Raw genomic sequence first — 24,458 nt, forward strand, 5'->3', positions numbered from 1 at the left:
TTTTGTTTAATTTTTAAAGGATTTTTGAAATTTATTTGATTATTAAATGCTGGCATATTTTGAAATTTTCAGTGTTTGTTTTGTTTTTAAGTGCTCATTTTTTTTTTTTTTTTTGATTGCTAATCTACATTTTTTTTATAAATATCAATTGCTTGTTTATTGTCTGTTTCTAATGTGTCGTTGCTTATTTTTTGTTTACCGTTATGTAATATATTTCTAGTGTTATTTTTAACTTTTATCATTGTTAAAAAAAATCTCGAACTGCATGCTTATGTTTTATTATTTCAATTCTAATAAAACACAACACTTCTTTAAATGCTTATTTATATAGCAGCCGACGGGAAACGTGCCGATGCAGAGCACAATCAAAGCCGGGCAAATAAAACGAGATACACTCCGGAGTAGCCGAAATGTTCTTTTTCACCGCATGTTAATCGAGTTAATCCCGCTTACCCATTTTTCGCTTTCGCTATGAGCTAGAGCTAGAGCTTCTCCCAACGGTGAGTGTGAAACGATATTTTGCGATACCATAATTACAAACATAGCCCTTCTCTGTCTGCTCTCTACGTATGAGAAAATCTGGCAATCAAACATCTCAATGCTAATTGGGTCTTATCGACCCATCATCCCGACCATTAAATGGCTCAAATGGAATGGTTTAGGTGGCAGTCTACAGTAGGTAATGTTAATGAATTAACAGGGAAATTAAAAACAAAATTTGACAAAGAAACTTTGAATATACCAGTTTTTATATCTACAATGGAGGCATTTTTTTTTTGAATGGCTTGTTAAAAATTTTCAAATTTCTCTCCCCCCATAAATCCTTACATAATAATTATACGGCCTCTTACTTGTGGGACAGTTATGCTTTTAAGGGCACTGCGTTGGGGCATCCATTCATCCTGAAATATACAGTGGTTGTCAAACTTTCAAATTCAAATACCAAGCTAGGAAATATTGACTGTTAATGTTTCCAATGGGCCCAGATAGCCGTAGCGGTAAACGCGCAGTTATTCAGCATGACCATGCTGAGGGTCGTGGGTTCGAATCCCGCTGGTCGAGGATCTTTTCGTAAAGGAAATTTTCTCGATTCCCAGGGCATAGAGTATCTTCGTACCTGCCACACGATATACACATGCAAAAATGGTCAATCGGCAAAGAAAGCTCTCAGCTAATAACTGTGGAAGTGCTTATAAGAACACTAATCTAAGAAGCAGGCTTTGTCCCAGTTGGGACGTAACGCCAGAAAGAAGGAGAAGAAGAATGTTTCCATTGCTTTTTGTCAGGTTTGTATGTTTCATGTTCCTCCGATGCATGTTTCATGTTTCCACCAATACTAAATTAAAGACTGCCCCTTCTATCTAATATACTACGGACGGTCGCATAGGGGCCACAAAAATATTGCCATTAATCAATGAATATCCTTCTATTACTATTATTTTTGTCAAAAACCAATAAAATGTTAGGAACAGTTCGCATATGAGGCCAGTGTCATTCGCAAACAAAGATTTTTGAAAAACACCAGCTTTTTACAGAAAGTCTGCCAGTGCACACTGGGTCAGGAACAGAATTCAGCCAGACAAAACCTCTAGCGCACTAGGAGTGCATTTTTTCGAGTTGGTGTCAAACGAAACTTATCTTGAATTCATTTGTTTGTTGGAAATTTCGCCGCATAGTCCAGTTATAATTTTTGATACAAAATATCAAAAAAAATATATATATATATATATATACATATATATATATATATATATATATATATATATATATAATCTACCCCATTACCCCGAATGCCATTAACCCAAACGCCATTACCCAGAATTCCAAAACCCCGAACGACCCATCACCCCGAATGGCATTACCCCGAATTCCCATATCATGGGGGAATGTCATCAATATCATCATGTCAAGATAACTGTAAATTCGGGGAAATAGCATTCGGGGTGATGGAATTCGGGGTAATGGTATATTCGGGGCAATGGAATTCGGGGTGATGGCATTCGGGAAAATGGCATTCGGGGTAATGGGGTAGAATCATATATATATATATATATATATATATATATATATATATATATATATATATATATATATATATATATATATATATATATATATATATATATATATATATATATATATATATATATATATAATATATATATATATATATATATATATATATATATATATATATATATATATATATATATATATATATATATATATATATATATATATATATATATATATATATATATATATATATATATATATATATATATATATATATATATATATATATATATATATATATATATATATAAGGTACAGCGGGGGAAGTGTATCAGTGGGGTAAGTGGATCATTCGTCAATATTAAGCATTAATACTTGAATATGTTGAATGTTTTCGCACCATTGCTTCGTTTGATTTTATATTCTTACGCCCACACTGATACTATTGTAAAACTAGTACTGCACGTACACTAATACAAGCAAACTTGTTAGCTTCAAAAATTTATTATTTTGAAAATTGTTTTCCATCAATCAAAAATCCACTGTATCTCTGTCTAAAGTCGAATACTATTAGTTTTTTCGACACGTGGTGAGCATTTCAGTTCTAATTGAATGAATCACAATAAAAAATATGTGATTTTTATAAATAAATACAGATATATTCTACATGGTACACTTACCCCTACTTTTAAATGGGGTGGGGTAAGTGGATCAAGTATTATTATTATTTATTGGCAGACTGCTTACGATAATTTTAAAATGTTTTAGTATCCACAAATGTTGTTTTCCCTTAACTTTATTCATTCCCAGCTTAAATTTGTCAAATTGTCTAAAGAAAATTTGAATTAATCCACCTAAAAGTTGTTTTAACCTTTCTGGTATATAAAAATAATAATTTTAAAATTTACACGAAACTTTCCGTGGTTTATCTAAGCTGAGTTATAGAAGAGCAAAATATACAAATTTTCCAATTGAAAGCATATAATCGTACTTTATTTGACCATATAAATTGTTCTAGACAGATGATACAAATTTATTCATAAATAGAATAAAAGGATTTCAGTTTGTTATTCAAAAGTAAATGTTACTAATATTTTTATACTACAAGTGTTTTTATAAAACATCGTTAGGAATAATCCTACAAAACTTCTTTATAACTAATGTGAATAAATAGTTGAATTTTATATATATATATTTATATTTATATATATATATATATATATATATATATATATATATATATATATATATATATATATATATATATATATATATATATATATATATATATATATATATATATATATATATATATATATATATATATATATATATATATATATATATATATATATATATATATATATATATATATATATATATATATATATATATATATATATATATATATATATATATATATATATATATATATATATATATATATATATATAAATATATATATAAATAAAATGGAGTGGTGTTTGTATGTCACGAAATAACTTCAGAACGGGACACCCGATTTGCAAAATTCTTTCACTTGTTTTCACTTGTTTTTTTCCCAGGGTTCCGACGTGTTCGTGCGTAAACACGTTTAGGAAAGTCTTCGGAATAGTCGTAAAAATGGGAGAAAACTAATGTGTCATTTTGTATGGGATATTGTATGACATTTTTCAACAGCCTACTTGATGGCAAGAAGAAATTTGCCGGGGCCACTAGTACTGTGTAATATACGTAACTCGTTAAGTTACGAGCTTTTTGATCAATTTTATGAAAATTCTTACAAAACATGATATTCCGTGCAATAAACAGAATCATATATGGTTTTAAATATTTTGTTACCAATTACATACATAAAAATAATAGACAGAAAAATTTATGATTTGATATAAAACAAGGAATTTAAAATCGCAACAAGTCACTTTTTAATCACTTGCAGTCAGTCAATAATTAAATTAAGATCATAACATTTTGTCACTACTTGGCTGGATTTACAAACCAAAGAGATTTTTCTTACATTTTTCTCAAATAAAAAATATATATTTCGTTTGATTCAAAATCTCAAGTTGTTTAAAATGCACAGATGTGTATTTATTTTTATTATAAAATTGTAATAAACAAATAGAAACAGTTATTTAGCACAGTTTTTTGAAAAAAAAACGCATTTTCTTCACAAATTCAACAATAAAACTTGTTGAACAATTGAGTGTAGTGAACATGTTTTTTTTCTGCTCAAACATGTTCACTACACTCAAACAAGCAAATGGATGTTGAAAAAACTATATATCACTGCTTTCAATATTTTTTTACTGTTGGATTTGTGAAAACAAAATCGATTGCACTCAAATGTTATATGACTTAAAATATTTGGACCCGTTTGCCTGTAACTCAAAGTTCAAAGTGATGAGATACAATAATGTCCCAATTTTGTCAGCCCCATGCTGCATTTAGGGTTGACAGAATCAGTGAAGAGCTAAAATCGGGAAACAATTTTTCGACTAGTTTCAAGTTTTATTTCATTATAAGGACATAGTTTTATAAGTTTGTTAATATAAACATAGTTTTTTTTTTGCTTTCATTTTCTATGTACCGCAATCGAAAGTAACATTGATAAGTTTCTAGGATAATTATTAAGAATTTAAAATTTAAAATTTCGGTTTGTAGATGGTTGTATAGACGTGGTCAAGGTCATAATTCACTTTATGCACCCAATATTGCCAATATAAACGTCTTCTTCTTATTGGCATTACGTCCTCACTGAGACAGAGCCTGCTCTCTTCTTAGTGTTCTTATGAACACTTCCACAGTTATTAACTAAGAGCTTTTCTTTGCCAAACTTGCCATTTTCGCATTCGATATTCTATGCCCAGGGAAGTCAAGGAAAATTCCATTACGAAAAGATCCTGGAACGACCGGGAATGGAACCCAGACACCTTCAACATTTTATCGAACATAGGTTGTTACAATTTTGACGCAGGATGTTGTTAAAATAACAAAATTTAGAACAAAAAGTTCTATGAATTTAAATCTATCAAAAACATATCAAGTCCAGTTATAATTTTTGATACAAAATATCAAAATTATATATGATATATATATATATATATATATATATATATATATATATATATATATATATATATATATATATATATATATATATATATATATATATATATATATATATATATATATATATATATATATATATATATATATATATATATATATATATATATATATATATATATATATATATATATATATATATATATATATATATATATATATATATATATATATATATATATATATATATATATATATATATATATATATATATATATATATTATATATATATATATATATATATATATATATATATATATATATATATATATATATATATATATATATATATATATATATATATATATTATATATATATATATATATAATTTTGATATTTTGTATCAAAAATTATAACTGGACTTGATATGTTTTTGATAGATTTAAATTCATAGAACTTTTTGTTCTAAATTTTGTTATTTTAACAACATCCTGCGTCAAAATTGTAACAACCTATGTTCGATAAAATGTTGAAGGTGTCTGGGTTCCATTCCCGGTCGTTCCAGGATCTTTTCGTAATGGAATTTTCCTTGACTTCCCTGGGCATAGAATATCGAATGCGAAAATATATATATATATATATATATATATATATATATATATATATATATATATATATAAGGTACAGTGGGGGAAGTGTATCAGTGGGGTAAGTGGATCATTCGTCAATATTAAGCATTAATACTTGAATATGTTGAATGTTTTCGCACCATTGCTTCGTTTGAGGTTATATTCTTACGCCCACACTGATACTATTGTAAAACTAGTACTGCACGTACACTAATACAAGCAAACTTGTTAGCTTCAAAATTAATTATTTTGAAAATTGTTTTCCATCAATCAAAAATCCACTGTATCTCTGTCTAAAGTCGAATATTATTAGTTTTTTCGACACGTGGTGAGCATTTCAGTTCTAATTGAATGAATCACAATAAAAAATATGTGATTTTTATAAATAAATACAGATATATTCTACATGGTACACTTACCCCTACTTTTAAATGGGGTGGGGTAAGTGGATCAAGTATTATTATTATTTATTGGCAGACTGCTTACGATAATTTTAAAATGTTTTAGTATCCACAAATGTTGTTTTCCCTTAACTTTATTCATTCCCAGCTTAAATTTGTCAAATTGTCTAAAGAAAATTTGAATTAATCCACCTAAAAGTTGTTTTAACCTTTCTGGTATATAAAAATAATAATTTTAAAATTTACACGAAACTTTCCGTGGTTTATCTAAGCTGAGTTATAGAAGAGCAAAATATACAAATTTTCCAATTGAAAGCATATAATCGTACTTTATTTGACCATATAAATTGTTCTAGACAGATGATACAAATTTATTCATAAATAGAATAAAAGGATTTCAGTTTGTTATTCAAAAGTAAATGTTACTAATATTTTTATACTACAAGTGTTTTTATAAAACATCGTTAGGAATAATCCTACAATACTTCTTTATAACTAATGTGAATAAATAGTTGAATTTTCTTCAAATTATTCTAGCTACAATATATGTTTTGTTCGAATTAGTGGAAATCAATGTATAATATATGTATATAAATATAACTTGATTAAATAAAGATACTTTTTAATTTCAAAGTATTAAACTGTAACACTACTAGCACTAATTACAAGATCAATAGTTATACCATTCGTACTATACATAATTACACCACATTTGTTTTGAGAACAAAAGTTTGTTATTGGTGATCCACTTACCCCACCATGGTGGGGCAAGTGGATCATTTGGCGCAAATTTTGAAGTCCCTCGTACTGAATACATAACAATCAGAAAAATCGAAATAAATGACGATTTTGAAGAATATTAGTCCCTCATTTGTTATCCACAGAAAAAAGTTTGAATTACATTATTCACGTAGCTGTACATAACAGTGAAGTTGGCTTTTTGATTTTTCTGTATCCACTTACCCCACGGTACCTTATATATATATATATATATATATATATATATATATATATATATATATATATATATATAATATATATATATATATATAAAATATATATTATATATATATATAATATATATATATATATATATATATATATATATATATATATATATATATATATATATATATATATATATATTATATATATATATATATATATATATATATATATATATATTATATATTATATATATATATATATATATATATATATTATAATATATATATTATATATATATATATATATATATATATATATATATATATATATATATATATATTATATATATATATATATATATATATAGATATATATATATATATATTATATATATATATATATATATATATATATAAATAAAAATGGAGTGGTGTTTGTATGTCACGAAATAACTTCAGAACGGGACACCCGATTTGCAAAATTCTTTCACTGTTGTTTTTTCCCCAGGGTTCCGACGTGTTCGTGGGTAAACACGTTTAGGAAAGTCTTCGGAATAGTCGTAAAAATGGGAGAAAACTAATGTGTCATTTTGTATGGGATATTGTATGACATTTTTCAACAGCCTACTTGATGGCAAGAAGAAATTTGCCGGGGCCACTAGTACTGTGTAATATACGTAACTCGTTAAGTTACGAGCTTTTTGATCAATTTTATGAAAATTCTTACAAAACATGATATTCCGTGCAATAAACAGAATCATATATGGTTTTAAATATGTTGTTACCAATTACATACATAAAAATAATAGACAGAAAAATTTATGATTTGATATAAAACAAGGAATTTAAAATCGCAACAAGTCACTTTTTAATCACTTGCAGTCAGTCAATAATTAAATTAAGATCATAACATTTTGTCACTACTTGGCTGGATTTACAAACCAAAGAGATTTTTCTTACATTTTTCTCAAATAAAAAATATATATTTCGTTTGATTCAAAATCTCAAGTTGTTTAAAATGCACAGATGTGTATTTATTTTTATTATAAAATTGTAATAAACAAATAGAAACATGTTCAAAATAAATATAACACAATATCATATATTTTTGTTACAATATTTTCTGTGGATAACAGTGTCTAACAAAATTATATCGTAATAAATTATGCATATCATAATTTAATTTTTTTTTTTATATTTTTGTTATGTACCACTAGTCGGGTAGGGCGGATGAGGCCATTCAACCAGCCGATGGGCAATTCTTCGTCCTCCCATACCTTCAGAAGTACTAGGTGGATCGACTGGTAAAGCTGCTCACTTCCGTGCTTGAGAAGCTCGACCGGGATCTCGTCGGTGGGTCCACAGCTTGATTGTCATCATCTATGTTCCTCCTGTTCCTCGCTACATTTCCATTTTCACTGTTCAACAATTGCTGAAAGTGCTGTCCCATGATGCACATGATCCTATCATATGCACTGATATCGTGTTATACATCTAAGAATGAAAATGTTGTAATTATAATGTTGTCGAATCATTTAAACCAGCATAACTGAACAGAAAAAAATGGAATTGACAAGAATATGTTTCTTTATTTACATGTAACTTATATTGTTGGTCATTGGGACACCTTAACAAATGTTAAAGTTATCAGAAATCGTGAATTTAATTGTTAGTTTTTTTCAATTTGTTGCTCAAAACGATAAACTTTTCACTTGCCTGGCTTGTGGGGCAAGTGAAAAGTAGAGACATTTTTCAAAAACTTTGTCTGTATTTTTTTTCTTTATTTTGACACAAAAATCATTTTCAGAAAACTGCTTATATTTGGTGGGAGTCAAGCTAAATAAAATACACGACCTCATTTATTTCAATTTACAGTCCTTAGCCTTTGAAGAATCTCAACTATTCGATTTCCATTACCCACTTGCCCTTGTTGAATCAATTATGGTCGATTACACGTGCTGTGAACACTTGGTGTGGTTTGACCCTCACATAGAATCTACGATTTTAGATGCTTTTTTATTTTTGTTTGAAAATTTTCCGATAGGTATTGTTATTTTTTGTGGAAAATAATTTATTCTTCAATGCTAATTTTTTTATTGCTGTTTTAAATTTTCATTATTATTTAACATCCAACTATTGCATGTTTCGAATTATTTTATTGGCTGTTCTAACATAAACTGGTGATGATTATCCGTTTCCCAACGCATGATAATATTTTCCCCCTAACTGTCCCGGTCTGCCCATGGTTTGTCGTGGACGCTTCGGTGATACTCTTGGCGACGTTTGATCGTGATAATTTTCAATTGGCCATTGGCCTATGCGCCGAAGTGTCCGAACTGCCGCGGGGGCTTATGATTGTATTTTTCGCGTATCGGTCGCGGGTGGAAAACCGAGATGGCACTAGACTGCCGAACTTTAGGGCCCGATCTTCGATCCTTCTAAGGATTGCCCGTAGAAGCTGGGAAGAACATGGTCCGAGTATAAAAGCTAGATGTTCGTTGTCTCTTCGTCACTCGTCGTTCTACTAAGTAGCCGGCAAGGCATATTCTGCTATCTTTCCAACGGTTAGTTATCGTGTATTGTGTGTAATTGTTGTTTCGTATCGGAATCTCAAAATTATTATTGAATTGTTCAGTACAAACAAACAATAAGCTTTGTGTGATACTTCTGCTAAACTTACATGTGAAGTTAAAATCCAATAGTTATAAAATCATCTGTAATGGAGTGTAAAATCATAACGCGGTTTAAAATGTGATGAACGTTTAAAAGATTTAAATCGTGGAATAATTTATTTAAAGGAAATCAAGTGCAATAAATAGTTATTTTGCTGATTCATATCTACAGTCAACACTCTATAACTCGATATTGATGGACCATGATAGTAGAGAGATTTCGAGTTATAGAACCCGATATCAGTGTAACTGTGGTTCAAAAGACCATCGGATAAACTATGAAAAAATGCTTTTGAATTGGTTCTGTGACATGATATCAGAATATCGAAGGAACGGAGAGCTGACTGTACTACACATTTTAATTATGCTGAATTGAACATTTGAATTGGCTCATATACACTGATATCGTGTTCTACATCTTGATTATCTTTTCAATACCGGATTGTCAATAGTCAAGAGTGTCAACATTTCAAATAGCCATCAAATAATCGTAGCGATAAACGAGCTGCTATTCAGCAAAACTATATTTTGATCGTGGATTCGAATACCGCCGAACGACGATCTTTTAGGAAAGCAGTTTTTTTTAACTTTCAAGGCATAAAGTATCTTCGTACTTGTCACAAGATACAGGAATGCAAAAAATGCGATTTGAAAAAGCAAGCTCGCAGTTATTAATTATGGAAGGGCTAATCAGAACACTAAGCTGAGAAGCAGGCAACGTAGCGGCAGAATGGAGAAAAAGATTTTGAATCTACATTCAATGTAGTGAAAGATAGAAGATTATCTATACGAAACTTTGCTGTCCAAATTTTTGTACGACTTCTTAAACTTATTGTTATATTCATTTCTCCCCGTTTTATACAGTTAAGTAAAACTAAACCAAACCAGCCAAAATGTGTGACGATGATGCTGGAGCGCTCGTTGTTGACAACGGATCCGGAATGTGCAAGGCCGGTTTCGCTGGTGATGATGCCCCACGTGCCGTCTTCCCATCCATTGTTGGTCGCCCACGCCACCAGGGTGTGATGGTCGGCATGGGTAACAAGGACTCGTACGTCGGTGATGAAGCCCAGTCCAAGAGAGGTATCCTCACCCTGAAGTACCCAATTGAGCACGGTATTATCACCAACTGGGATGATATGGAGAAGATCTGGCATCACACCTTCTACAATGAACTGCGTGTTGCCCCAGAAGAGCACCCAGTTCTGCTGACTGAGGCCCCACTGAACCCCAAGGCCAACCGTGAGAAGATGACTCAGATCATGTTTGAGACCTTCAACTCGCCAGCCATGTACGTTGCCATCCAGGCTGTTCTGTCCCTGTACGCCTCCGGTCGTACCACTGGTATCGTTCTGGATTCCGGAGATGGTGTCTCCCACACTGTCCCAATCTACGAAGGTTATGCTCTGCCACATGCCATCCTCCGTCTGGACTTGGCTGGTCGCGATCTGACCGATTACCTGATGAAGATCCTGACCGAGCGTGGCTACTCTTTCACCACCACTGCTGAACGTGAAATCGTTCGTGACATTAAGGAGAAGCTGTGCTACGTCGCTCTGGACTTCGAGCAGGAAATGGCCACCGCTGCCGCCTCCACCTCCCTTGAGAAGTCTTATGAACTTCCTGATGGTCAAGTCATCACCATCGGCAACGAGCGTTTCCGCTGCCCAGAAGCCCTCTTCCAGCCATCCTTCCTGGGAATGGAATCTGCTGGTATCCACGAAACTGTCTACAATTCCATCATGAAGTGCGATGTCGACATCCGCAAGGATCTCTATGCCAACACTGTCCTGTCTGGTGGTACCACCATGTACCCAGGTAATTAATCAGCGTACCAATTTTCTTTGCGGTCATTCCATACTCAAAAAACTTTTCCATTCACTTCAACAGGTATTGCTGATCGTATGCAGAAGGAAATCACCGCCCTTGCCCCGTCCACCATCAAGATCAAGATCATTGCTCCACCAGAACGTAAATACTCCGTCTGGATCGGTGGATCCATCCTGGCCTCTCTGTCTACCTTCCAGGCCATGTGGATCTCCAAGCAGGAATACGACGAATCCGGCCCATCCATTGTCCACCGCAAGTGCTTCTAAGCCACTTCCTCCGAAACCAATGCAGTTAAGAGCATCGAAGGCATTTAGCCCAACACCACCCAGGGCCGATGCGGGCTGAAACTGCTCACATACCACCAACAACAATAGCAGCAACAACAACAATACCAGCAAACATCGAGAAATTTATTAACATCATCATCATACAATGTTATCCCATATGTGATTCAACTTGTTTATGTATAAATGATTTTTTCTTATAATATGGATCATTATCGTTATGTTTTGAGGTTCGTTCAGCGAATAAAACACTATACCGCTACCATAAACCTAAAACTAGTTGAGACTATGGCTATAAGACGAGTGAGCGAAAAAAACAACTGTCGCTTGCATCCAGCATCCGAAATACACAGCCAATTAAAAATTCTGACCACCAGTTTTAAGAGCCAAGAGTCTATTTTCGACAAATCTTCCAATAGATGTTTAAGAACAAAACAAAGAACATTTATAGCAATAGGGTGTAAAACACTGGTTTTGTTATAATTTATATTTTTTTGTATTAAATTGAGCAAGCTCAAAAGTTTAAGATCCGTTGCTTTCTATGCGAATTTGATGACATTCAAATCATTTAAAGGGCATGTCACAAGCGATCTCTATAATATTTTCGATTGAATATCTTTTTGTCCATGTTGAGCATACAGCATTGAACAGAATAGAATACAAATTTTCCGATATCATACAAAACGGTCGAGTTGGGCTCTTGGCTTCTAGTGATGTAATTGTTCTACTACTCTATGGTAAACCTAAGCGAATTTCAAGCATGAGGTTTATTTATTGTCACCTTTTTTAAAAAGCAATTAAACAAAAAAAAAATGTGGAACTTACTTTTTTTTGCATTTTATTATGTTCCTTATTTAATTTTATCCCCCCCTCCCTCGTACCTTCCAAGTGGTTACCATAACATAAAATTAATATTTGCATCAGCCTCATTCCATTTTGCGAAAAGCGCTATTATATTGAATCATATTGAAATAATTTGAAGCACCGAAAAAAAACTGTTATTCTACAAACTTGGTTGTCTTATTTAATTTATCAATTTTGTAGAAGGTGCTTGCCAAATCGATAAGCACTTGATCCGCCCATCTAGCTCAATGCGCTCCAAGCCTTCTTGTACTAACTAGATCCGAAGCCAACACCATATTTGCAGGATTGCTGTCCGGCATTCTTGCAAAATGCCTTGCCCATCGTATCCTTCCAGCTTTGGCCACCTTCTGGATACTTGGTTCGCCGTAGGGTTGGGCGAGCTCGTTTTTCATCCTTCGTCGCCACACACCGTTTTCCTGCACACCACCAAACATCGTCCTAAGCACCCGACGTTCGCTTGCTAGTCCTCTTGGAGCATCGTCCACGTTTCATGTCCGTAGAGGACTACCGGCCTTATGAGCGTTTTGTACATGGTACATTTGGTGCGGGTGTGCATCGTTTTTGACCGCAGCTTGTGGAGGGCATAGTACGCCCGACATCCACTAATGATGTGCCTCGTTAGCACGTCAGCCGTGAAATATCGTTATTGTTACCCATCAGCAAGGATCCAAGGTAGACAACTCGTCGACCATCTCGAAAGCATCCCCGGTTTTAGTGACACTGCTACCTAGGCGAGCCCTGCCGCGCTCGACCCCCACCGCTTTCACCATCAATCCAACTTTTGCTGCCTCGAGTTTCAGGCGGGTGTACAGGTCACCTTTTCAAATGTTCGGCCGACAATGTGCATATCAAACAAATTGACTGGATCTCGTGAAAATAGTACCCTGGCAGTTAAGCCAGGCTCTCCGCATAACACCTTCTAGCGCAATATTGAATAACAGGCACGAAAGTCCATCACCTTGTCGTAGTTCCCAGCAGGATCCAAACGAACTGGAATGTTCGCCTGAAACCTTCACACAATTTTGCACACTCGCTCTTATCAGTCTCGTGAGCTTCTCGGGAGAACTGTTCTCGTCCATAATTTTCCAAACCTCTACGCGGTCGATACTATCGTATGCCGCCTTGAAATCTATGAAAAGGTAATGCGTAGGGACCTGGTATTCACGCCATTTTTGGAGAATTCGCCGTAGAGTAAAGATCTGTTGATCAGCCGTCAACGAAGTCGAGATAACATCCAATGAACTCGTTCACTACAGGTTATAGACGACGAAAGATGGGAAAATACTTTGTAGGCCGCGTTTAGAAAGGTGATTGCTTGCAAGTTCTCACAATCTTACTTGTCACCCTTCTTGTAGATTCTTGTTTCCCAGATTGTGCCTATCAGACGGTGTTAGCCTATCTGGGCCCATATTTATGAGTTCAACTGCGATACCATCCTTACCAGCAGCTCAAAGTGGGGGCTGGTTGATTTCCATCACCCACAGTACTGACAAAGGCATTTTTTTTTCATTTGAACGATCTAAATGAGATAATAAAAAGTTGGTATGGGGCCAAAAATATCCGTCGTGGAATAAAAATGTTTTTTCGCATGGTTTGAGATGGACTTTCGATGTATTTGTTTTTTTTTTACTATATTTTAATTAATTACAAAGAAAAAATATACTTTAATCTGTACCTTTATAATGCTTTCTAATGATTATATCTTATAGATATGAACTAAGATTTTGATTCAGAGATGAAAACATCACATAGTGATGGTAGACGGCAATACATTAAAAATTATAGAAAAAGTATATGGTCATTCAGTTAAGTTTCCTATCATACCCTGCCACCCACATTTCAACAACCACAATTTCTAACTGATTTGTAGCTGTTGTATATGATACTAAAATAAACATTATAAATGAAATTCAAACAAAAAATCAGCTTCATTCGAAAAATTGTTGAGAAACAGTGATGAGAGAAAAGTGAGTTGTGTTCAATAAGAGAACCGATTGTAACAGATTTTTTCTAAAGTACATAGTAATCCAGAGGAGATTTTACAAAGAGTTCAATGAAGCCATCAACTCAAACTCTATAAAAATAGCAGCAGCACAAATGTGAATGGAAATGATCATTTGAACTTATATGCTTTAGTAATTAGTAAGCGCCCAAGAGCACTATTTTACATATTAGTGGATATCTTATATTATCTTTTTTTGCTTCTTTCCTTCTATCATCCTCCAGTAGCTTATCTGCAAGCCCTTGGAATCATCTATGCAAGAATTACAAATAGAGGAATAAATAGACAGATAGACACTCGACCTTTTTGTAACCCCATGACTCCACGTGTCTGGTAGCTGTTATGTTTTCCAGATTCTGAGGCTATCAAACGATACAGTCAAGCGACCAACTCTTCAAGACTAATCTTGATGAGTTCCACTCATATACCATCCTTTACAACTGCCTAGTTACTCTAGAACAGCATCTTAAACTTCCCTCAAAGTGGGAGTCGGTTGATTGCTATTTTCCAACATTCCGACATAGCCATTCCTCATTCACTGGCTCTAAACTCCATACCTGTGCACTCAGCACCATTCAAATGTTCGTCTTAGTGCTGCTTCCACCTTTTAATCACCTTGCCTCCGTCCGAACAATTGGAACATATACTTTTACTTTTCTGCTCGTGGTATGAAACCTTCGAACAGACGGATCTGCTGCTTCCACTTCTGTCCGTGATACTCCTCGTTCTTCTTTTCCAGAATAATTCTACGCCCTTCTCCGTCCAACGTATATTGTACTCACATGAGAAGTTGTTGGCTGCTAGGACTGTACTCCAACAGCCCGCAAGTGGGACTTCAGCAAGCAAAGCCTCCTCCAGCAACGTTTGATCGAGATGCGGGACATGGGCTGGGGTGACATCCTTCTGATTCAATCGCTGAAGGTCTTACAGAGGTGGGCATCTGTAACGTTCGTTTTTAACACATAAAACAATTTCCTATCAAAAATGACATAAGACGACAAAGAAGGAAGTAACTCAGAAGATATTTGTAACCTTTTTACAACTTTGTATCAAGAAATTTAGACGAATTTCTTTGATAATGATCGTGATTTTGGATATTTTTCATACCTTCCAGAGATTTCAAGGGATGTTGGAGTAAATCAAATTCATGCTCAAGCCATTATGGCAGGTCTGAATAATTTAGATGCTAAAAAAGGATCAGGACCAGATGGAATCACACCAGTATTTATATAAAAAATAGCGGTAGAACTTACAACTCCACTATTCTGGCTTTTCAATATGTCACTTGAATCTGGTAATTTCCAAAGGAATGGAAAAAATCTTTCTTGGTATCCATTTACAAATCAGGCAAAAAATCTGATATCAGGAGCTATCGTTAGATTGCCATAATTTCATGCATTCCAAAACTGTTCGAATCAATTATTAACAAATGTATGTTTGGCCAAATCAAACAAAGAATAACTAATTCACAACATGGCTTCTTCAAAGGTCGTTCAACTACCACAAACCTCCTGGAGTTTGTTGATTATTCTTTAATGGCAATGGATAAAGATAACCACTAATATTGCGCTTGAAGGTGTCATGCGGAGAGCCGGACTTAACAGTCGAGGCACGATTTTCACGAGATCCGGACAATTTGTTTGCTTCGCGGACGACATGGATATTATTGGGAGAAAATTTGAAACGGTGGCAGATTTGTTCACCCGCCTGAAACGCGAAGCAACAAGAGTCGGGCTAATGGTGAATGCGTCGAAAACAAAGTACATGCTGGTTGGCGGAACTGAGCGCGACAGGACGCGCCTAGGAAGCAGTGTTACGATAGACGGGGATACCTTCGAGGTGGTGGACGAGTTCGTCTACCTCGGATCCTTGTTGACGGCTGACAACAATGTTAGTCGGGAAATACGAAGGCGCATCATCAGCGGAAGTCGTGCCTACTATGGGCTCCAGAAGAAACTGCGGTCAAGAAAGATTCACCCCCGCACCAAATGCACGATGTACAAAACGCTCATAAGACCGGTAGTCCTCTATGGGCATGAGGCGTGGACTATGCTCGAGGAGGACTTGCAAGCTCTTGGGGTTTTCGAACGCCGAGTGCTAAGGACGATCTTCGGCGGCGTGCAGGAGAACGGCGTGTGGCGGCGAAGGATGAACCACGAGCTCGCTCAACTCTACGGCGAACCCAGTATCGTGAAGGTAGCTAAAGCTGGAAGGATACGCTGGGCAGGGCATGTTGCAAGAATGCCGGACAACAACCCTGTAAAGATGGTGTTCGCCACGAATCCGGTCGGAACAAGAAGGCGTGGGGCGCAGCGAGCTAGGTGGATTGATCAGGTACACCAGGACCTGGAGAGCGTGGGTCACAGTCGAGGATGGAGAGAAGCGGCCATGAACCGAGGGAATTGGCGAAATATTGTTGGCGAGGCTTTATCAAGATAATTGATGTAAAGCCAAATAAAGAAAGAAGGTATCGAGAAAAAGCTTCTCAAATGGATTGAATCATATTTAACTGACCTTTAGCAAATAGTAAGATTTAATGACAAAAAATCTAAACCAATTTAAGTCACATTTGGTGTTCCTCAAGGCTCCCACTAAGGACCACCCCTTTTTATTTTATATGTTAACGACGTATATAACTTATGAAGCGGGCAAAATGCTTAACTTTATAAAACGTTTCGGATATAATTTGCAAGACCCTTATACGATCAAAACCCTTTACGTTGCTTATGGGAGATCCATATTAAAGTGTTGTAGTGTTGTCTGGTCCCCATACTTGAAATCACATGAAGAACGAATAGAGTCAATACAAAAGCATTTTTACTATACGCACTTCACAAATTAGGATGGGCAGTATTTTCTCTTCCGTCATATAAAGAACGATGTATGTTGATAAACATTCAGACATTAAAACAGCGACGGGAATATGCCATGGTCGCATTGATTAACGATATCATTTCACAACGTATTGACTCAACTAAGCTGCACTGCGAAATGATAAATCTAAGTATGCCCGGACCAAATTGAAATCATATTTCAACTCACTAAGAAATCATGGAACATATTATGTAAATATGTAGTCTACAAATGATTGACGAAGAAATAAATAAATTAACCGTGCAATGTTTGGAAATTTGCCCTACCAACTTTTGGACGAAATTGAAGAAGAAAGAATGTACAGTTAAAATTACATGGATAGTCAAATTGATGACTATGATTGTTTTTTTTTTGTCTTTATTAGAGTATTTTTAACTGACGCTAGTTCAACACTTTGTCGGATTAGAGAACACCAGAACGGTGCCTCGAAAAGGGGTGTGCCAGAGGGGCAACACTAAAAAGGTAGAAGTAACCCAGAAGAGATCACTACTCGAGCCCAACCAAAGGGGTCTCGCCGAACCACAGCTTCCAAGGTTTGTCAGTATGTCAAGTCCTACGTCAAAACATTTTGTAATTTGTTATTCTAAGAATGCTACCAGTATAAATACTGTACACTGTTAATTTGTTATTCTAAAAAAGTTTCCTTAAACCAAGGGCGGTTTGTGTAGCTGGTGGACTAATAGGACGGACACGAAAAAGTGATACAGCAGTTTGTTATCGTGGGCGTCAGATCATGTTGTACAGGCCAGAATCTTTCAAAAAACGCAATAGGGCTTCCAGGGCTGCTACGTCATCTCCCAGGGCTTCACGAATGCTTCTTGAGATCCCATGAATATTCCTGGAAAAATCGTATAATGGGCAGACGCAGATTACGTGTTCTATGCTATTCCTTATGTGACAATAGGAACACATCCGGCGGAAAGATCCATTGCCACTCATGTTGTGTGAAAAACGCGTGTGCCCCGTCCTCAGCCGAGATACCAACTGTTGTTCCTTCAAAAGAGGAAGGTCTTTCCACCGTTCGGTGGACGATTTCACCTTTCGTAGGTACGGTGAGTTTTGCTGATTCCATTCCATACTCCATATACTCCTGAATTGCTTTGTTAGCCACCTTTTAACATCATCGAAGGGTACATTATCTTCGTAGCGGGGGCAGGAAAAACCAGCACCAGCTAGACGATCGGCAGCTGTGTTGCCGGCTATACCACAATGCCCGGGGATCCATGCAAAGGTGGTGTTTGGTCGAGCATCGGTGATCGTGCGCTGAATCCAAGGGTGTGAAGGCCTGTTTGACTGCAATGCGGATACTACGCTAGCTGAATCCGTAAGAACAATTATTGGTCGGTCGGATGGTGTAGTGGCTGCTAAATACACGGCTGCGGCTTCCGCTGAGAATATCGAGCAAAGTGGTGGCAGACTAAGGCTCACTGAAATATTAGGGCCGAAGACGCCAAGGCCAACGCCTCTCATGGAAAGAGAACCGTCGGTGTATCGGTGATCATGATTTGGATATTTTGTGCGTAGCCAGTCCAGAACGGTTGTCCGAAGAGCTATTGAGTTGTCCCCAGCACGAAACTGGTTTCCAATCGTGCTATCTACGTTAGGTTTAGGTGAAAGCCAACAAATGTCTCCATTCCAGTGGATCCTGGCCACTGGGGGGAAATCTACATTGGCAGCAGTGCGGAGGATACTGTTCCCCTCAGTGAAGAGGCAGATCCTGTCGTCCCCGATTGTTTTTTCGATAATGGCAGCGGTTTTTTGCAAATCACTGCGGATATAAAGAAGCGGAAAGGAAGGAGGCCAGCTTCAGTGCAAGCAGAGTCAGCAGGCGTGGATGGAAGAAGTCCGGATATGATGCGAATGTATCCATGGTACAGTGGTGCGAGTGTTGTTATCAATCGTTCCCTTGCAATGCACGTTAGCTCAAGGCCATATATTAACCGGATGTCAACAATGGCATTCGCAACGCGGAAACGGATATTACGGTTGTTCGAGCGGTGAGGGCGAGAGATTGTTCGAATCAAGTTGAGGCGCGTGCGGCAGCTTTGCTTGACCAAATCAAAGTGATGCTGGGAAGTGAGCGCTCGGTCAATAGTGACGCCGAGCACTTTCACCGTATTCTTCGTGGGGATGCGTTGACCGTTGATACTTATGGGTACAGATATGCGGTGGTTGGAGGGACAGACGCCACATCTAACACTTTTAGGAGCGGACAGCTCGAAACCAGTTGCAGTGGTCCATTTGAAGATCGCGTTAACTGCCGCCTGTGCCTTGTTCCTGACGCGGACTGGGGTTTTGCCGGAGACGACAATGAGTATGTCGTCAGCGTATACGAATACATAGATGCCTTTCGGTAAGGTAAGAAAAACGCTGTTCATTGCTATCAAGAATAGTGTGACAGCTATAACGGACCCCTGTGGCACGCCGGTCTCTTCGGGAAAGGAGTCGGATAGGTAGTCTCCAACATTGACTCGGAAAGATCGCTCAGACAAGAAGTTTTGGACAAATCGCAGAATGTGACCCGATAGTTTCCATTCAACTAGCTGACGTAGCACTAGCGGGGTCCATGTTCAATTGAAGGCCTTGGACAGGTCCAACGAGACAATTTCGGTGTGTAAGCCTTCCGACTGCGCTGTGTGTAAGACGTCGCCAAGTTGGGCAAAGTAAGTGCTTGTTCCATACCCTTAGAAGAAGAATGGATAAATATTGAAACGGAAGAAAATTTAACTGAAGTTCAAGAAAACTATACAATCTGTCGAATCAATCATATGCACTTAAACTGTGAAAGCACTAACTATCATTCTTGATCGAGCAGAACATTGTAATTTAGATTTAGCACACAGATATGCTGTACCTTAGCAAAATTCGAGAAACTGCCATGGATTAATCATTACAAAAATAAGCTTAGGACTTGTATACTTTCCATAATTGAAGTGATGTGTTTCTTCATTAATTGATTGTGGTTTTTCTACACGTTAGTTCTGTTCCATTTTATCACGTTTGAAAATATCACGGCAAAAACAAACCTTCCTTGATATAATCGAGAAATGACTATACTACGGATTAGGCATTAATGACATATTTCTTCAATCTGCCTCTCATTCATTCTGCTGTGAATATAAACACTAACTGACATTTGGACTTCCCAGGTGAGTTGTCGAATACATAGAAAATGCCCTGCAGAGTGAAAGAAAGCTATACATAAAATAGTCATATATAACTAAAATTGAGTAATTATGTGACTATTCGCGTTTCTGAGTGTGTACAAGGATTTCTGCTCTTTATTCATAGATATTACAGTCAGTCGGCTTATGAAATAGTTCGGTCAGAATTTAAATCCGTCTTTTGAATGACAGAATATCATGTTTTCTAGCATATATTATCTTCAGTAATATCACTCATCATAATGCCTCCCTTTTTTTCAAAGACCCTCACTGTGTTTTAACGTCAAAATGTCACTTTGTAAAATAATCTGAAAAATTGCATCAATTTCTGTGCAGACAGTTGACAGAGTGGATCAAGTTTCAGAAAGCAATGAACTGATTGATCTTTATATTTTTTAATCGTTTCCAGAGTGTATAAACTCATGGAAATATTTGCAAATTGCCTAAAATCCACATATTATCTTCAAATTTAGCAAAATTTGTCTGATCGTGCGAAAAATGTCACCAAAATTTTACATTTGCACTCAGTTTTGCGAAAAACTGGTATTTTTGAGTATATTTCAAATAACCCTGTTTTGGGCAATTGTTTGATGAAAATTTAGTGTGTATTTTTCGTCAAACTTAAGTTTACGGCTGGTGTTTGTTTTGTTTCAACTGCCATTGTTTTCCTAGAAACTTTAATTATACAACTAAGGTCGAACTTTTGCCCCACCTTACTGTATATGCTGACTGTAAAGAATATCTTACACACTTAGAAAAGATCATTGAAAATTGTTTATTATGTGCCCAACATATTAAAGCAAATAAAATTACGTTAATGTTTGTAATAAATGACGTTATTTTCCGTCACCTTGAACTGAATGATGTATTTTCACGTTCAAATAAACGTCATTTTATTTTTCACGTCGAGAATTTCGCTTATCATGGAAAAATCTCTCGACTACTTACTTTTGTCTTTAAACAACCATCTGAAACTACTTGAAAAGTAAATGGAATGTCATGTATTCACTACTGTCAAAACTACAAATTATTTGTAGTTCGTCATTCAAATTTCAGCCAATTCAGACTACCAGAAGCTGAGATGCAGAGTCCCAAACCCTGTTTGACCATACACACATTAATTGATATTTTTTTTCAGGAAATTTTTCAGTCAGAGTGAATCAAATCACTAAACAGTGTTCTGTAGTTCAGTCAGAGTAAATCAAGCGCACTAAGTGCATCAAAAAATCGTTCTATTAAAGGTATAAATTATGTTTCCCATGATTATCGCTTTACATTATTTTGTTAGATAGTAACATAAATATGGGTAAAAATATATTGAACCAAAATATTCGCTAGTCAAAAAATGGCAAACTGTTGAACTTTGAGCCCATTTTTCTCAAAATATGTGAAAAGTCACTTGGTCCTATCTGATTAACGCTCCGATTTTTAACGGATTTTATGTGTCGAAACACATAACAAAGCCAGTACGCTATAATAAAAGCCATTAAGCCTAAGTACTTTTATTACCTTGAGTATTTGATTGTTTAATAGTTCATTCAAAAAATTCTATGTCCTCTGCATAACTGCCAACAATCAAATGCATGCATGAAATGCATTGCTTGGTTTTCATCCACATATTCTACTTAGCGACAAGAGGCAACCCAAGAAGTATATCTCTAGACGCCGAAAATAGCTACGCACACTTATCAACTCGATTCAACAGAAATTTAGGCAGCCTTTTCCTACATGCATACTCGCTTGGATTAATAAAATAATTATTTTTATCGTTTAGAAACAACGGCAGCAATGAGGGAAATTGCATTTTCTCAACAAGAAACACATGAAATCCCTAGTGACAAGCCGATGCACGCAGACTCTGTGGGTGTAAGCGGGTATTGGTGATTTTGCGGGAACACGCGGGAACGTTCCCGGGAATGCTCAGTCTTTTCTCGGTCGCGACACTATCTAGCTGCGATAACTTGATTCTCAGTGCATAACCGGGTGCATATTAGGTGCATAAGAAGCAACGATGTGCGACGATGATGCAGGAGCACTTGTTATTGATAATGGTTCTGGAATGTGCAAAGCGGGCTTTGCGGGAGACGATGCCCCTCGTGCCGTATTTCCTTCGATCGTTGGCCGCCCTCGACATCAGGGTGTGATGGTCGGTATGGGTCAGAAGGACTCATATGTCGGCGATGAAGCTCAATCGAAGCGTGGAATCCTCACTTTGAAATATCCGATCGAACACGGTATCATCACGAATTGGGATGATATGGAGAAGATCTGGCATCACACCTTCTACAATGAGCTGCGAGTGGCTCCTGAAGAACATCCAGTCCTGTTGACAGAAGCTCCACTCAACCCTAAAGCAAATCGCGAGAAGATAGCACAAATTATGTTTGAAACTTTCAATAGTCCAGCAGTGTATGTAGCAATTCAGGCTGTACTTTCTCTCTACGCATCTGGCCGTACCACGGGTATTGTTTCTGATTCTGGTGATGGAGTTTCCCATTGCGTTCCCATCTTTGAAGGATTTGCACTGCCTCACGCTATTCTCCGTTTGGATATGGCTGGTCGTGATTTGACAGATTACCTGATGAAGATAATGACTGAACGAGGATACTCTTTCACTACTACCGCTGAACGTGAAATTGTTCGTGATATAAAGGAGAAACTATGTTACGTAGCACTGGACTACGAACAAGAGTCGTTAGCAGCTTCGTCATCATCTTCGCTGGAGAAATCTTATGAGCTTCCTGACGGTCAAGTCATAACCATTGGAGCCGAGCGTTTCCGCTGTCCAGAAGCTCTATTTCAACCATCGTTCTTGGGCATGGAAACGGCAGGCGTACACGAAACTGTATACAGCGCTATCATGCGTTGTGATGTAGATATTCGGAAGGATCTGTACGCAAACATTGTGCTGTCCGGTGGAACTACGATGTATCCTGGTACTTGATACAATCATTCCTACTAGCAAAAATTCATAACAATAATTTATTGTAGGTATTGCTGATCGTATGCAGAAAGAGATAACCGCCGTTGCACCAACTACCATCAAGATCAAGATCATTGCACCGCCGGAACGAAAGTACTCGGTATGGATTGGTGGATCCATTCTGGCTTCTCTGTCCACTTTTCAGTCGATGTGGATTTCAAAACAAGAATATGATGAATCCGGTCCTTCTATTGTGCATCGTAAATGTTTCTAACATTGACATGGTACTAAACTTTGTGTTTTTAAAAATTATTCAGGTATTTCTGTACATTATGAGTACGGTACGTTATGTTACGTAAATGCTACAATTTGGATCGATTATACTGTATTACTGCATACGTTTTGATGCTCTAATAAATTGCATTAAATATTACTAGCTGAGTTGAAACACGTTTAACAAAAACCTGGTATCGATAATTTTATTATTTGCACAAAATTTGACATCAAATCATTACAAGTCATCATAAAATTAAACAGACACGCATAAACTCAAAGTTTCGTCATACCCAGCAGTAAATCAATAACACAGCGTGACGAAACTAGCATTTGCTAATGTTCCATAAATGAAGATAAAACTGATGAAATGAAGTAGTTATGTTCACAATGCATTTAACAAACATAGTTCATGTAGTCTAAATCATGTGAATTCTGTTTAAAAAATGAGATATTTTTACTACCGTAAATTTGGGTGAAATCCAGTGCTGGGAATGGTAATAGTAGT

At 36.0% G+C, this 24,458-nt stretch overlaps 2 protein-coding genes across 2 annotated transcripts; both read left to right on the forward strand.

The window, feature by feature from the left end:
• Nucleotides 1–9,518: 9,518 nt before the first annotated feature.
• On the forward strand, nt 9,519–12,376 carry LOC5567310 (actin-1-like). Its single transcript, XM_001651695.2, has 3 exons — nt 9,519–9,628; nt 10,601–11,554; nt 11,627–12,376. The coding sequence occupies exons 2-3, from the start codon at nt 10,630–10,632 to the stop codon at nt 11,830–11,832; spliced, it is 1,131 nt and encodes a 376-aa protein (XP_001651745.1). The 5' UTR covers nt 9,519–9,628; nt 10,601–10,629; the 3' UTR covers nt 11,833–12,376.
• A 10,281-nt stretch (nt 12,377–22,657) lies between these two features.
• Nucleotides 22,658–24,118, forward strand: LOC5567309 (actin, indirect flight muscle). Its single transcript, XM_001651694.2, has 2 exons — nt 22,658–23,690; nt 23,746–24,118. The coding sequence occupies exons 1-2, from the start codon at nt 22,766–22,768 to the stop codon at nt 23,949–23,951; spliced, it is 1,131 nt and encodes a 376-aa protein (XP_001651744.2). The 5' UTR covers nt 22,658–22,765; the 3' UTR covers nt 23,952–24,118.
• Nucleotides 24,119–24,458: the final 340 nt, after the last annotated feature.

The sequence above is a fragment of the Aedes aegypti genome, chromosome 3, assembly GCF_002204515.2.
Source record: "Aedes aegypti strain LVP_AGWG chromosome 3, AaegL5.0 Primary Assembly, whole genome shotgun sequence".
Lineage (NCBI taxonomy): Eukaryota > Metazoa > Arthropoda > Insecta > Diptera > Culicidae > Aedes > Aedes aegypti.

Excerpts from the sequence above, each read along its gene's own strand:
- LOC5567310 (XM_001651695.2), top strand. The coding sequence starts at position 10,630 with ATGTGTGACGATGATGCTGGAGCGCTCGTTGTTGACAACGGATCCGGA. Across the intron at positions 11,555-11,626 it reads TGGTACCACCATGTACCCAG|GTATTGCTGATCGTATGCAG; the intron begins GTAATTAATCAG and ends TCACTTCAACAG.
- LOC5567309 (XM_001651694.2), top strand. The coding sequence starts at position 22,766 with ATGTGCGACGATGATGCAGGAGCACTTGTTATTGATAATGGTTCTGGA. Across the intron at positions 23,691-23,745 it reads TGGAACTACGATGTATCCTG|GTATTGCTGATCGTATGCAG; the intron begins GTACTTGATACA and ends AATTTATTGTAG.